At 38.5% G+C, this 15,986-nt stretch overlaps 1 protein-coding gene across 2 annotated transcripts; it reads right to left on the bottom strand.

Moving 5' to 3' along the window:
* Positions 1-246: 246 nt before the first annotated feature.
* Positions 247-15,760, bottom strand: PRLR (prolactin receptor). 2 transcript variants are annotated; one of them, XM_050913150.1, is made up of 13 exons: positions 15,691-15,760; positions 14,560-14,692; positions 12,227-12,396; positions 11,249-11,415; positions 9,873-9,875; positions 9,509-9,650; positions 7,885-8,017; positions 6,475-6,644; positions 5,051-5,220; positions 3,911-4,055; positions 2,980-3,079; positions 1,972-2,041; positions 247-1,320 (listed from the first exon to the last, which is right to left on the bottom strand). In XM_050913150.1, the coding sequence occupies exons 1-13, from the start codon at positions 15,758-15,760 to the stop codon at positions 295-297; spliced, it is 2,499 nt and encodes an 832-aa protein (XP_050769107.1). In that variant the 3' UTR covers positions 247-294. The 2 variants fall into 2 exon arrangements, with proteins under 2 accessions (XP_050769107.1, XP_050769106.1); XM_050913149.1 differs by lacking the exon at positions 9,873-9,875.
* Between the last annotated feature and the right edge of the window lie 226 nt (positions 15,761-15,986).

Genomic DNA, 15,986 nt, shown 5'->3' with positions numbered 1-15,986 from the left:
GTTGAATCTGCAGTATTCCCTCAGGTTTAATCAACTAATAGAAGATCTGCAGAGCTGAATAATTAGTTTACAATGTATTTTTCATGGCAGATAATACCTATTTCCTCATCTCCCTGTGTCAGAAACATGTGTTAATGATCCAAGGTTTTCTTCCATGATTATTACCTCAACCCACAGTTTGTGTTATTCTCTATATAATACACATAGGAGGCTAGGCTTTCTTAAGGAACTATTTGCTATGTGGTTTTGTTTTACTGTACATAACTACTACGTATGTACTGTACTAACTAGTAGTTATTTAAAGGAGGGCATAAAGGAAGATGGGTCCATGTACTCTGATCCATTGGTGTCTCTTTTGCACTCGCTTGGAACTGTCAGACAGTAGCTCATATTTTTCTCAGCTTGACCTTTCTGAATGTTCTGAGATGTTTCCATTGCAGGTTCTTGAGACACAGATGTGTGCTGGATGCGTGAATCTGGCATTAATACTAGAATATTATGGTCCACAACTGTTGAGACCTTGGTATATTCTTTGCTGGTTCCTGGAACAGTGTATTTTTCAGTCTTTCCTCTATTTTCTTTATGTTTCAGTAATACTGCTGGCTCCTTATCTTGTCTGACTTTGTGAACTTCTACATAATCCATTAGTTTAGGATTCAAAAAAGGTGACTTGTCGTTAGGTCTGTTTTGTTTGACCTGCACTGTGGTTTGGTCAGTTTTGGAATGCAAATTCTCCATCTCTCTTTGCTTTTCCATGTTGTTGTGGACAGTTTCAGTGATAGGATATTGTGACTGATGCTTTTCTTCATTTCCCACCAAAATTGGTGCAATGTTCACATTTGTGGTGCTCACTGTTATTTTATGTGCATCTACAGTACTGTGGTAGGCAAACATAGGAGGCTGATTATTAGGTAACTGTGCTGCAGGCCATGTGGACGATTTTGTACTCTCGTTGTTAAAAATGAGTATTTTCTGTTCTGAGGCTATACACTGAGTTTCTGAGCTCCCTTTTCCTCCTTTATTTTCTTGAACATCTCTTACATCGTGTGTTTGAAGTGTTGATGGAAGGGTGCGGGACTCTCTGCACTTCTCAGAAAGGAGAGAAGGGCTATCACAACTCCCTCGGCCCGAGTCACTGTCTGTTTCCTTGGGTATCATTTTTGCATTTTTACTGGGATGACCATTGTCATGGCTTGGCATGAGTTGTTGATCCTCACTGTCCTCTACCTCCAGATATTCTACCAGTAGTTCCTCACAGTCTGATGTTGGAGGGAAACCATGGCAACCAAGAGCACTCAATAATTCTTCAGATTTTCCTGTCTAAGGGCATAATAAATAAGATAGATACATTTTTTCACTTTTCACTGTTAACCTTAGGGTTTATCTGACTAGAACAATTGTGAACAATCTACATATTTAATATACAAATGCTTTAATAGTTAGATCACTAGACCTAAACTGGATTTCTACTGCTGCAGAAAACAGTGGAAGAACAGAAGAAAGTTTCTTGAGTTCCCTCAGTGGGGAGACACAATCCCAGAATCGATGTTTCTAAAATAGGAGGACTAGGGCGTTTTTGGCAGGTACGGGTCTCATGGGTTTAACAAGAAGGAAATGGAGGAGAAAGATAGAGCAGCCATGTCCTGTCTCCTCAGCATGGCAAGAGACTGTGGAGAGCAACTTCCATAAGAACTACTAGGAAGATCACACAGGCATTGTCTCTTGTGGAGTCCCAGGGAACAGCTGCAGTCACAAACCCTGTTCTCAAACACCCTCCTACTACTAGTGCAAGGCAAGACTCTGTCTCACACATACCCTCCACGTGATCAACCTGAAAGTGTCGCTTATCTTTAACATTGATTAAATTAATTGAAGGTGGTTTATACTTTATTATGGTAATTGTGTTTGCTAGTACATAATTTGGAAAACTAAGTAATGGTGAATTCTTTTGGTGTTATCAGTGGTACTCACCTCTAAGAGATGTGTATCTATGCCTTTTATCTTTGGTCCTGGAACTGGTGGTAGGATAAAGGCTATCATTCTAAAAAAAACAGAACAAACACACAAGGTGTAAGTATGGGCCCTATCTCTCTATTTGTTCTCCCATTTCCTCGGAATGTGACTGACATCTTAAACACTGCTCCCATATCTGATACCTCCCAGTTGGACCTCTGTTTCCTGTCTGCCTCTCAAGCCAGGTAATTTACAAATCCAGTTACAGTTCATAAGTTACCCTTAGATGTACTTGTAAGAAAGAGAACAGTACAACAGTACTGGAAAAGTAACACTGCTAATGTCTTTTGTCCCTTAACCTCCAGTTCTCTAATATCACTGTAACTTCATCACTGGCCAAGAAACAGCTATGTGGGACACAGTTCAGGAGGACTAGTGGGCCTGTATGTACATGTCTGACTGTCAGCTGACTACTACTGAACAGGATTTATGATGAATGACTTCTGATGGCTTTTCCATCAACAGTTTCTATCTCTTTCTTCTACTCAGCCAGTATTTTTTGCAAGACTTGTACAAAAGTGATAATCTTTGCGACACCTTTCTCTTTCAGATGTGACTGAAATTAGCCAGTGTTCTAATAAATTATTTGGGGAATTGACAGACAGGTGGGCCGAAAGACAACCTCAAAATATAACCTTGTTTCCTTTAGGAAATTAGGGCAAATACAAAAGGTGTGTCTTCTACAGGAGCAGGGATACTCCAAGTGATGCTTGCTGAATACTTACATGGCTAACCAAGATGGTCAGATCTAATAGAGACATGTCTTTACCAATTGAGAATTTAGCCTGGTTTCCCTGAAGAACAGAAATACCTCTTTATCAGTTGTGAATTTAAAGTCAAATACCTGTAACATCATTTGTAAGAGAACACAAAACCTACAGGAAATTGAATCAAATGTTAGAAGTCTATTTTTGAAAAGTTTGCTGAGATTTTCAACTCCATGCAATTGTGAAATTGGTGACTTACCTGTACCCTTTCAAAACCATTGTCCAGCTCATGATTAAACATATAAGAGATGACAAGACACCAATGATGATCCACACAACCATATCTTTTACTCTAAAGTCTAGGAAACAAACAGAATTATTTAAGGACACACATCTAGCATATGCATAGTCAGTATGCAAAAAAAGTCTCAAATTACTTTGATTTTAAAAATTGGTCTAAACTGCCAAATCTGGTATTGAATCTAGAGGCTTTTACTAGCATAGATGAATCTCAGCAATCATTGTAATATCTGATAATAAATATACTTTTTATTAATGGCACTGTGCAGGAAATAAACTCTCTTGGAAAAATGATACAAAAATGGATGAAGAGGGAAATTTTGTCACAGCCAGTTATAGCAATTGGGTTCAAATCCAATTATGCCAATACTGTAGTCATTTCATTATCAAATACATATCATACAATTAATTAAATGGTGGGTTAAATGATCTAGGACTAGATATTCTTAAGGATTTCTATTGTAACATTACACTTTTTACATTGAGGTGTTTATTTCAAATTCATTCCAGATAAAGAGTAATGAAGAGCTGTTACTGTCTGAAGGCAGTCACTCTCTGTTGTCTATGTAGCAGTTTTAATGCAGTTACCGGTATTCTTTTAATTAAAAACTGCCATCATGAGAACAAATGAGGCAATAAACAGAAAGGACATGGTTTAAATAAGTAAAGAAATTGATTCACCTTCTTAACTCCAAAAAGTAATGAAGGGGAAAGCTAACTGGGTATGGTGCAGGGACGCTGAGAATTCAGTTACCTTAGCAATGATGTTCTTACCTGTTCTGGGGAAACTATGGGATGTCAATCTGCACGGGTGCCACAAACAGCTAACAAAAGTATTTACATGAACTTCCATATAATAACAATTACTGAAGGGATACCTGGCCACTCACCAGTAGGGATCTGAATATACTTTTCTGAGCTCCATTCACTCCATGATCCATGGTGGTCTGGTTTGCAGTGAATCTGTACAATGTACTTCTTTCCGGGATTTAAACTAAACATTTTATATTGTGTTTGCTGTCCAGCAAAAATAGTCTGGAAATTAAATAAAAATCATAAAATGCATATAAAATTGAGACATATTTCTATGAAAATCACAGCTAGGTTTAAGTCTTGATAACCAAGTTGGGAATATAGAACGTATCTGGGTAGCTTCCTAATAATTGTTACACAGGCATGGAATAATGGTACATTTATTTTATTTCTACAGTTCAGCTTTCTAACATAATTCAGTGGGAATGAGATCTGGCTCTGGTATACTGTGCAGATTAAATTACTACAAAAACACATCATGAGCATATGGCAAATAGGGAGGAACTGTGGTAATGGTGGGAACTGCAATGGTGAGAGGAGGAGGAGGAGGCAAGAAACAGAGATGGAGGAAGAAAATGCAGAGAGAAAAGAAGGAATGTGGAGTTGGTGGAAGTGCTCAGGTTAGTAAAAAGTGGATCTTGCAATGGCCAGGGGGCTGGGAAGTGCAGTGGCAGGGGGAAGGAAGGAGGAGATACAGAGATGGCTGGGAAGTATTGCAGCAGACAAGAAGGGGATGCAGCCAAATACCAATAGCTGGAGTCTTTAATTTGCCGCCAGTTGTTTGAGTTGCAGATCCTGGCTATAGACAATTATTATTATTGTGGCCACAACAACTATCACCTAATGGCTATTTGTACAAATTTAAATGATTTTACATAATGTCACTGAGCTTTCTGTTACCTAAGAAGTGCTTGTGGTTAAGAACAAATTATCATGGAAGAAACCTGACTAAATGAGAATGAACAATTTAAACTGTAATGCCAATATGATTAATATATAATGGCCACAATGAAAAACAAGTACTTTATCACCTGCTATCACACAACAGCACCTGAGATACCAGTGTTCTCAGTAGGAAATCGTAGATCACACAAGCGCTTCTGAAAAATGATGAACTATTCAGTGTGCCTGCTTCATTACATTCAGGCGTGGGACCTGGCTGACAAAATCTAATTGATCAGAAAACATCATCTAGCAAAAACTTGCAACATCCTTACCTCCCATTCCTCTCCTTCTTCAGGCTTTAGTCGCAACTCATATTCAAGGGTAAGCCATCCAGATCTGACATCAGCCAGTGGGGGTGGAGACCATGTCAAGACCAGATACGGTTTTCTATTTATTGGCTTTTTTAATTCCAGAGTTACATTCACCGGAGGATCTGGCTGTACTGTTAAAATAAAAGAACTGACAATAAGAGTCTAAATGATTTTTTCCTTGCATCTTGGGAAGAAATATAAAATGCTGTGAGTGGTGAGTTGCTGCCTCCATTGTGTCTAGTAATTTAGAACTGCTGCTGGAATAGAGGGATCAGGAGTTTCCTGATAAAGTAAGCATGGCTTTATGAATTTGAAGAAAAAACTGAAGAACAGTAAATATGTTGAGTTCATGTTGAGATTTGCCATAATCATTTATCACCAGAAATATTTTTTTGTTACGTTACCGTTTATTGTTGCTTTTCCCCACAACTATGTTTCAAAGTTAACAACTTTCATGCTGTATTATGAGTTGTGTTTTACCATAATCATATCGAAGTTGGCATATATATTTAGGAATGCTGAAAACACAGATGTAGCTGATGAAACTTGCCCCCCCCATCTTTTACATTCGGAAAACACAACAACGTAATCCATACATGCATATGTAAGGATATTTAAAAATAAAACAAACCAGTAATATTAAAGCTCTGTCTATATCTCAAAAATAAACCAAAATGGAACGCAGGTTTCTGCTACAGTCAGGCTTGCAGCTTCCTCAGTTCAGAGGTGGAGCTTCTGCATATCGTGCATGTATTTTACCACTGTCTGATGCAAAGCTTCATCAAGTAAGTAGTCAGGGCAGGGAGGTAAAATGTAAAGCCTTTCCTCCAGCAACCCTTTTTCAGTTGCTAGACTCCTGGCAGCCAGATCCTTGATAACAAAACGGTTATCGGTGATAATGTTCCGTTCCCTTAGAAAAAACCTAAATACTTGTCCATAGTCACTCTGTAGAAAAACTCTGAGAAAAGAGATTATCAGTAAACTGCTATAAAAAGCACTAATTCTGCTTCTCTTGGATCTGGAAACTACTTTTAGGTAATCAAATTTAAGTATTATTAGTCAAAAGATCAATTTGATTTCACTTGCTGGTAGAGTGAAAAAAGATTTTAGCTGGATGATGTTTCTTAGGGCTTGACTGAAAGAAATATGGAAAATCAATAAATGCAGTTTTAAAGCTGTTAGCATTTTTAGGCTTCCTTTGAAAATAAAATGGTAAGGGGATGAATATTGATTTATTATTACACCAGATAAGATCTTATTTGTTCTTACAAGTTTTTAACTTGGATATAATACTATATATGAGAAGAGCTGGAATTAAAATTCTTGTGTCAAAACCCATAATTTTGAATTATTTGGTTCCACAGAAAATACTTTTTATCTCTTACCTATGTAAGTCACATCCACATAATGAGGATCAGAGACGTTACTTCCCATTTCATTAGTTGCCCTCACAGTAATATTGTATATGGTCCAGAAAGAGGTGTGCTTTTTATCGAAGTAGCACGAATTGGGGCCCGCAGTTCTGTAATCTGGACATTCATAAACTCGTTCTTCTCTGAAATGAAAGGATTACAGTGATTAGGTTACACAGACTAAAACACCTGACTGATTACTAGTAGTTCAGCATTATTTAGGGCTGGATCAGATTTTTCATGCCTGGCAATGTGAAGAAAATTGGAAAACTGCTTTCAGACTAAAGAGTCATTGGACAATTCCAGAGACTGTAGTAAGCATTTTCCCCCCAAAATAAAGTCTACAAAGCGTGAAGAATTTAGGCTGTTGTAGATGCAGCAGTAGGCTAGTAGAGTGCAGCTCTTACTTTTCTGAATGGCATTGTCCACTGCATAGCCCTTACAGGTTCCAGAGAGCCAGTAGAAGTGATTGCTGAAGTCTTCTAATCCATCTGTTAAAAACTGAGTATTTCCAATATTCATTTCACACTTACATGAGTTCTGCATATTACATTAATATGCTTTCAGAATCTATTTTGGTCTTTCATCGCCTGTTCCTCAAAAAAATCTGCTTTGTACCTGTCCTCCAAATCCATTCTCAAGCTTCCCAAAGGGAGCAGGGATAGGAGAGAAAGTTGAGTATGTAGTACTTGTTTCCAGGCTCCTCTGAGATGCACAATAACAAAAGAGAAAGTTGTGGATGTGGACCTCACACTCTGCCCTGGCTGGCTGGACTGGTATCTGTCTTTTTCCACTAAGACCTGGCTCTCAGCTGACAAGTACAGGGTTTAGCATCCAGTTAGGTCAGTGCAAGGCTAAGCAGTGCTGGGTGAACCAAAAATAGTTCACAGGACCCAAACAAAATATTGACTACTCCTTTAAAATCAATGTTTAGCACTTGATCTAAGTTCCAGGACCAAGATTACTGCAGAAGCCAGGAGGCATTCATGGCCTATGAATACTTGTGCAAAATAAGCATTATCAGAAGATGAAAATTTTAACATCTGGTCATTTTGGAAATCTTTAGTTCTGGGGCTGCGTGGCTGAAGAGCTACAGGACTGTGCATTTGTATTGCATACTACTATGCAGTTGCTGCACCATGGCAACTTTCAAGGCAGTCTATCTTTAAAGGCAGAAGAATTCTCAGAAATTTGAAAAACATGACATTATAAAGAGATCTTATTTCAACCTTAAATATGTTGCTGCTAGTGCTATTCCAGAATATGTCGCTTGGACAAAACCATGTGCTATGCAAAACGACATCTCCTAAATGCAAAACCAAACAGGATTGGTTTTCCAGGTCCTTCCAATAAAACACTGAATAATTATACACAGCTTATTACCCTTCTTTGCTGTAAAGCAAAGTGTAGTTAGTAGGATGTCCTCCATCTGAACCAGCTTTCCACCAACAAGTAAATGTTTCCTTTTCTGGAGAACGGCATTTTATTATTGTAGGCTTTTCAGGAGGTGACTCTCCTGTAAGAGAGAAAGCAATGAACTAATTAGTAAGTTTAATGCATTAGGTCAACCCTGAATTCATAAAACAATGTCAAGCAGAGCACAGGAAAATACTGTTTTTTCTACCAGGAAAGAAAAAGTTTTGCTTCATATTAGCATAGGAAAGGAAGGACGGTTCAGTGGTTAGGGCAGCAGCCTGCTACTCTGACCTGGATTCAAAATCCTTTCCCACTGCAGCTACGCTGAGGAACTATATTTTAGTTCCCTGGCTGTGGCTCTTCTCTGCCCCCAAATCTGGTAAGAGGTGTTCAAATACTGTCATAGCAGGTTCTATAAAATGATTTAAAATACACTCTGCCAGCCAATCTATTTTCTACATAAACCATTTTTTTCCTCAAAAAATGTGTTTTAAGATGCTTCTGATTGTTTAAAAAATATGCTGTCATTTGTTTTGGCTTTTACAGGAGAAAGATGAAGAACATAAGTGTTTGCCCATTTCTTTATGTCCTTGCCAGTAATTCTCTTTTGAAGTACCTATGCTGAGCTGACTCCAAAGATACAAAGAAGCAGCTCTCATATTTCCTTGTAAAGTGACATTATGCTCAGTACTCAGGCTACTTGCCTGATTGCTGCCAAGCCATTTACAATTATTTGGATTCCTGATGATATTTTTATAGACTCAGGCAAAGCACTTAGGGTAGGGCAGAGGAAAATGCTTAAATTTTGAATAGGATGATGCTAGTCAAAACCCTGATGTAATTGAAACTTTAGCAATTATGTATTTGTGGCAAAATATGGTCCTGTTACATCAATAATATATGTTTTCTACTATTTAGAGTAGGGACATTGATTTTCCAAATTTCTAATTGCCTAAGGCAGATCTGAAAATGGGACATTTAAAGAATATTTTTCTATGAACAGTACTTCAGCAATCTCCGTGTCAAATAATGAATAATACAATTAGTGACAGAAAAAGAAAATTTGAGACAACCTGGCTAAAGTGTCTGACAACAAGATATGATGTCATGCATATTTAATGTGCCCACTCAAACCCAACAAAACGCAGATAATTATTTCCATGTGATAGTAGCTGCAAATGTTATGCTCTGTTATACATGGCAGTGCTTTCAGTCCAGTTACTAATGAACGAATGATGCTTACACAAATACCATTACCTGATATCTATAGCTACAGATGAAATCAACATGATTTTTAAATAGAGGGACAGGAACAATAAATTATTTAGGCACATCTGTATCAGAAGTGACTTCCTAGTAAATCTCAGCCTGTTTGTCATAGCCAGTTTCAGCAGAGGATCCTGAGTGGATCAACAAGACTGAATACGCAATGACACACAAAGTATGGTAAGATGCACTAAGCTGCCCCTCCAGCACTATGAAGTATCTGTGTGAGGAACTGGGTTTTCAGGGCTGCCATTTAGGCACCTTTCACAACACTGAACTGGCTAGAATTTAAAAACCATTAACAGAACAGCAATCATCCACTCACCATTGGGGATCTGAATGCGTCTTTCGGAGCTCCACTCACTCCATCCTCCAAGGTCTAACATGCAACGGACCTGAACAACATACTTCACCCCAGCTTGTAACCTAATCACTTTGTACTGTGTCTGCACTCCAACAGATATGGTCTGGAAAAGAAAATGGACTGGAAAAATAATAAAGAATTGGGCCATTTTAACAAATAAAGCATAAAGGAGTAGGCTTGTGTCACTGACTTCTGAAAGGCAAGGGTTTCAGTCGGGTATTTTATAAGATATGAATTACAAAGAAGTAAAGGTAGTGACTTAACAGAAGAACTCACTTCAGTGACACTGAGATTCTGATACTCGAGAACATATTTAATTGTAGACTTCCTATAAGTTAGTACTCCGTCAGATCCACAATGCAAGGAACACCGTAGGTAGTCCAACTCACAGATAAACCCTCTGTGTAATGCTTCTTAGTGGCTAGTTTTGGTGCTTATTATTAAGTGCCTTCCTCAGGCCCTTTGAATCTCTCTTCAGAAGTCTTTCAAGACACATAGCTTTCTCCATCATTAAGGCATCAACAATTCAGGTAGCATTGAGACCATCTGACTATGACTTTAAGAATGATATTTTATTCTGGTATCTCAGCTGTGGGAGTACTAGGAGTGGCCTACTCCTAGCAAAATGGCAACAGCTGGGAATGTCAATGGAAATAGTGTGTGTGAGTAGGGCACCCCAAACTTTGTGAGAGGCGTCTGATCATGTTGAAGAGGATGATGATGATGACTGTCAGCCCAATTAAACAGTAATTAGGGAATAACTGCAAGACTTCGGAAACAAAAAGGGTCAACTTGAAAAGCACTATGAAAGAAGCATGAAAATTTGTAATAGTGGGGGGAGACTGGAAACTTCAGCAATAGCTGAAGTTTATTTTGGTGCTATCAGAAGCTGCTTTGCTAGTATAATGACCTCTGTCTGGGCCAGACAGAGCAGCCTCCCTCTCTGATGCTGTGAGTAGCTGCACTCCGGACAGCGTGGGCAGCAGTAGGCAGGAACCCACACCTGGGTGTATGCATGTGACCATGTGGGTGCTTTCTCACTGATGTGTGTCTTAGTAGACTGTAAGAAGGGATGTGGGTTCACATTAAGTTAAAGCATCCATGTCCCCCCCAGAAGCTGATGTGAATAGGGGAGTTTGTACTCCCAGGAGGGTGGGGTGTGCTTGTAACCTACCCTCCCTGGGAGAGGGGAATTCTGTATATAGCATATTTCTGGGACTAGTTATAGAAGTGTGCTTACAAATTTGTAGGTGTCTATTAACATTTTTAAGTGCCCAGTATTGTGATTTATCTGTTGTATTGCTGATACTGACCTTGACTGCATAGTTAACTGACTGCTTGTTAATTACATCTTAATGAATCAATAAACTGCTTTGATCCTGATTTGGTTTAAACTATATCAGCTGAGCAGTGTCTTACTGTGACACTTGGGAACAGACACGTTGATGAAAATTACAATTAAATATTATATCAGTGGACTAAATAGGTTTTTTTTTAGTATATGACATTAGGACAATTATACCAATACCTTGAATTTCACTGTCTCTACAAACCACTACAGGATTTTTCTTTCTTTAATAGATTTGGTTACATTAATTTTTCTATCCCTACAGAAACTAAAATTTTTATAATACCAGTTAAATTCAGACAAGAGAACCCACTGAAAAGAGCATTTATACAATAAACATATTTTTCCATTACCTCCCACTCTTCCTTTTCCTCAGGTTTTAGTCGTAGCTCATAGTGATATACATGTGAATTAGAGCTGACGTCAGCTAATGGAGGTGGAGACCATTTTGCCCAAAGGTACGTTATGCTAGCAGATGTTTTTGTTTCTAGAGAGAGGTTCACAGGAGCATCTGCCTGAACTGTATAAATGAAAAGTTTGCCATTAATGATTTAATTTTCTCTCAGAAAAGGCACCTCCTTTACAGTTTTGTATTTCATCACATTAATTTCAGATCATTCAGCACTTCTGTAAGGGAATAGTATGATAGCCTTTTTTTCCTTTCTCCCTAATAATGTTTAACTGGCTACTGATTTACCACAGTATCAGCAAATCTTAGACTTTACTCTGAATTTGTCAGGCTAAGGAAATACGAATCATAATTCTATTAGGCCACTCTTGCAAAATTAAAATGTCAGATATTTCATAGCTAAAAAGACTCAGTACATTTATCATTACAACGTGTAGACCATGTGTATGCAGAAAGCAGAATGGAGTTACAAATATGAAATACTACAAAAAGCTGCAGAGTGCTTAGGCAGTTATTTTTACCCTCCCAAGACTGCAATGCCAGCAGCCAGAAAGATGTTTACATCTGGAAAATGTAGGTAGCTTAACCTAATTTGAAATCAGATTTTGTAATCTGCAGTGCTAGGAACCTACAAAACTGTCATTGAGTCTAATTGAAATACTGGAGATGATAACTAGAAACTGGAGCCAATTTTTCAGCCAAAGTTAAAATGACAATAAAATATGTAGTTACTTAATTTATAAGTAAAATGCAGTTTTCACATAAATTAAAGTGCATATTCTAGATCATCGGTAGATAAACACTCCTCCATAGCAAGTTTCACATCATGAGGAAAGAAATCTTTCACCACTATTTGTTCTGGGATTAAAAACCACATACATTTCCAACTAGTTTGTTTTCCATTTCATTCTTTTCTTTTTACCTATGGAGGTCACATCCACATACTGAGGATCTGAGCTATTACTTCCAATCTCATTCGTTGCCATTACAGTGATATTATATGTTGTCCAGGGATTAGTGTGGTTTTTATCAAAGTAGCAGGAATTGGGACCTGATGTTCGGTAGTCTGGACATTCATAGATTTTTTCTTCACTGAAATAAAATGATTTAAAAAGTTAAAAGTTTAGGAAATGAAGCAAAGCAGATAATATTCAAGTAATAGCTGAGGTTCAGCAAAGAAATTTGAAATGTTTAACTTTAAACCTATATATAATCCCACCTCTTGGAAACATTTTGGTGAGTGTCAAATGCTATTACCATAAAAGTTTCATTGCTATTTTTACTGCGGTTGTTCAGGATGAACGCTTTTATTCTCTTTTTTATACATAGGAATATATCAACAAAAGAATGAAAAGAGGAATTTCCAGAGGCAGCACAAGGCAATTTTTAAAAATGTTTAGAAGGAAGTTAAAAGGGAAATTAAACACATTCACTTTGACTAAAGAGGAAAAGTTGCTAAATGTCTTCTCTACATATTTCCCCTGGAAAGTAACCTGATGGGCCCTATGGCAGAGGAGTGTTTTATTGATTATTTTGTTTTCAGCAAGATGTTAATTTATCTGCTTTTTAACATGATCATCATCACAACTGTCTCAACAAAAAATATTTGATTAATTCATGATCTCTTACCTATTACTTTTTGGCTAGTCTTTGGCTTTTTTAGGAGAGGGATTGTTTTGTACTCAATTAAAACTGAACTGGATGATGTACTCAGAGCCTGTCCCAGGTGTGAAGAGCTGCACAAACCCAAAGCACCAGCTGAGATCGTTCAAGGATGCACTTTAGTCCCACTGTTATGCTCTATGCACTGCTAATAACAAGGTTTCTTCGTTTCCAGGCAGTTTTGTCCCGGTTCACAAAGAAAAGATGGGAGTAAGGGGACTGTACCTGAGAGACAATGAGCTAAGAAAGGCAATCATGGCCCAGATCTGGAGAGCTTGGCAGTGCCTAGTGTTCACCAGATTTAATGAAATGGATAAGCACTTCTATCCATCCCTAAGCAGGACTGTTGTGGACTGTGATAGGTAAGGCTTAAAATGTTCATTAAAATTTCTGTTTTGATCGAGATTGAAACATCTGGACTTTCATAAAATAAAAGCTGTCAGATCATTGTTGAGTGTGGTAACTTCATTAAAGGCTGCATCCTTCCTGATCAATTAATACCAAATGATTTGGAGTTTATTTAATTGAAGCAGGGAAGTCTGAGGCTTTACCTTATCTATTCTGAACCTCACTGGATTTATTCGAAGAAATTTAATCTCTGAGCCTCCCTGCTGACTTGGCCCTGTTCAGAGACCTCTTATTTTCAGGAAGGAAGGGCAGTTATACAAAGAAGCACAGGTTAGGCAAAGTTGCTAAACATCGTATACACATTTTATTCTTAAACACGATGAGGGAGTCACAGACTTTACCAAAACAGTAACTTTTGAGATGCAATACCCACATCTGATTTTACTCCATTTTGGGAACCATGAGGTTGGCTACAAATCTGGAAGGGGAAGCAAAGACTCTCTATAGGTTTTCTCCAGATGGGGGTTTGCTGTGCATGGTAATGGACACGCTCCTCAGCAGGGCCCCAAAGGCACCACCAGCCCTCACTGCCCCTGCCCAGCCTCCCCAGGGCCTCCCCACACACTGCCTGGGTCCCAGGTCCCCGTTTCAGCCCGCCACAGCAGGGCTGGCCTCCAGCTCCCCACAGCCCTGCCCTTCCCAGCCATGGGCCCCCCCGAGCCAGCCCCAACCCATGGGTTGACGTCCTGGCCCAGCCTGGCTTCAGCCTGTCCCTGTTGCCAAGGAGGTTCCCGATGCCCAGGGCTGGGTTGCCCCCAGCCTGCCCTGCTCCCTGGCTGGGGTGGTGGGATGGTCCCTGGATGGAGGCCTTGCCCTGCCACTGCAGGGGAGCCCCCACGGCCCCGTGGTGTCTTGATGCTCCCCTCCTCAGAGAAGCATGCCATTCAGCTAAAAGCTGTGTGTCTCCTGATAAGATGGACAAACTACACCTTTCCCAGCACGTCTTTAGACCATGGGATTTTAGGTCAGATGAGTTTCAGTAGGGACAGGCTGAAGCTTTGGGACTGGTAGTGGTCATGTTTTCTTCCAACAAGGGAAGGCCATTCGTCTCATGTAGCCCTTGTTGGCTATCGGAGGTTTAACATGGATTCATAAAAACACCTTTATAAATTAAAGTTATCATTCTCTCATTCTGTCATAATCATCACTTGATCACTTACAGAATACGTATGCACCGCTTGTTACCTGTCCTTGCTGTAGAACAGGGTGTAATTGGTAGGAAGTCCTCCATCTGAGCCAGGCTTCCACCAACAAGAAAAGGTTTCCTTTTCTAGAGAATGACATCGTATTATCTTAGGTTTTCCAGGGTATGATTGACCTAGGGAAGTGCAGAAATCCAGCTAGTTATATTAGAGTTGGACAATGATTTTTGTTGTTATTGTTCAATGATAAATTCAGCAAGGAATGCTTTTTTGAGGACAATAAAATTATTTGAAACTATGGAATTTGGCAAATAAATCTGCCTGGAAAAAGGGTCAAAACTTTCAGAAAAGTAAATCTATTTTACCTCAGACTTCTAAAATAGCTACTAAAATTATTTTACTTCTCTTTTTCAAATGAAAATTTCTTTTTTACCTAAACTTAAAATGTGTACAGTTATCTCCAAATTAAATTAAAAAGCTTGAAAGTAAACGTATGAACTTTTGCTTTTTCCGAAAATGTCCAAAATTTTTAGTTTCAGGTCATCTTAAAATTAAATTTCACCTTCAACTTTGCAACAGAACAAGAATTCCACTATTTGCATGTATTTGGGGTAAATTATAGGTAAGACAAGTAATAAAAAGAAGGACTCAATGGGCTGGACAGAGTATTTTGTGTATTGGCAACCTGAATGTATTCATTAATTATTTGAATATTCCCTAATAATCCCAATACATTTAAGAATACTTCTTGTTAAGACTACTTGTCATTAACTTCTATCAAGAACATAGACCATAAATTTACATACATTTTGGCATGACAAGCAAGTGGCTTTTCAACCTAAGCTTACCTTTATTTCATTAAAGTTCCATGCCATTATCTCTAATAGTGTTACTATTCATATGATGCTAATTCCCAAGAAGGTGACAAGCATGGAGTGAGTGTAGGGATGGAGTGAATGCCTTTCATCATCACCACCACATAATCATTAAATTAATACTATAAAAAGAAGAGGACTCAAGCCATTTTCAAAATCTCCATACAAAACTTTAGAAGAAAGTAATTTAACTATGTGCAGGCTCCAGTGGTGGTCAGGATAGATTGGGTAAAGCCTCAGACTTTTCTAAAGAAAGTGTTTTAAGGAAAAACAAGTGTTTCAGGAAGTGGTGTACTTACCAGTCAGACCCACTGCAGTCAGAGCAAGTAGCAAAATAACTTGAACTGATGATGTCAATTTCTGCTTCATGATGTCTGCTTCTCCTCAGGAGGAAATATCAGATCAAGAACTCACTGAAAAATACGCCATCATGCAGTAGTAAATAACAATGCTTAACATGTAATATGTATCACTTGGCTTGATCAAAGTCCTTTTTGAATTGCAGCTCATTGATTCTTATTTTTTCTCAAAAAGGTGCCGGAACACCTACAGTTCCACTTCAGAAGTAGAAAACCTGAATCACAGAGTAGTAAGT

This window comes from Gymnogyps californianus, chromosome Z, assembly GCF_018139145.2.
Source record: "Gymnogyps californianus isolate 813 chromosome Z, ASM1813914v2, whole genome shotgun sequence".
NCBI classification, from domain to species: domain Eukaryota; kingdom Metazoa; phylum Chordata; class Aves; order Accipitriformes; family Cathartidae; genus Gymnogyps; species Gymnogyps californianus.
The sequence above is the reverse complement of the archived record's forward strand: the minus strand, read 5'-3'. Positions and strand labels throughout refer to the sequence as shown.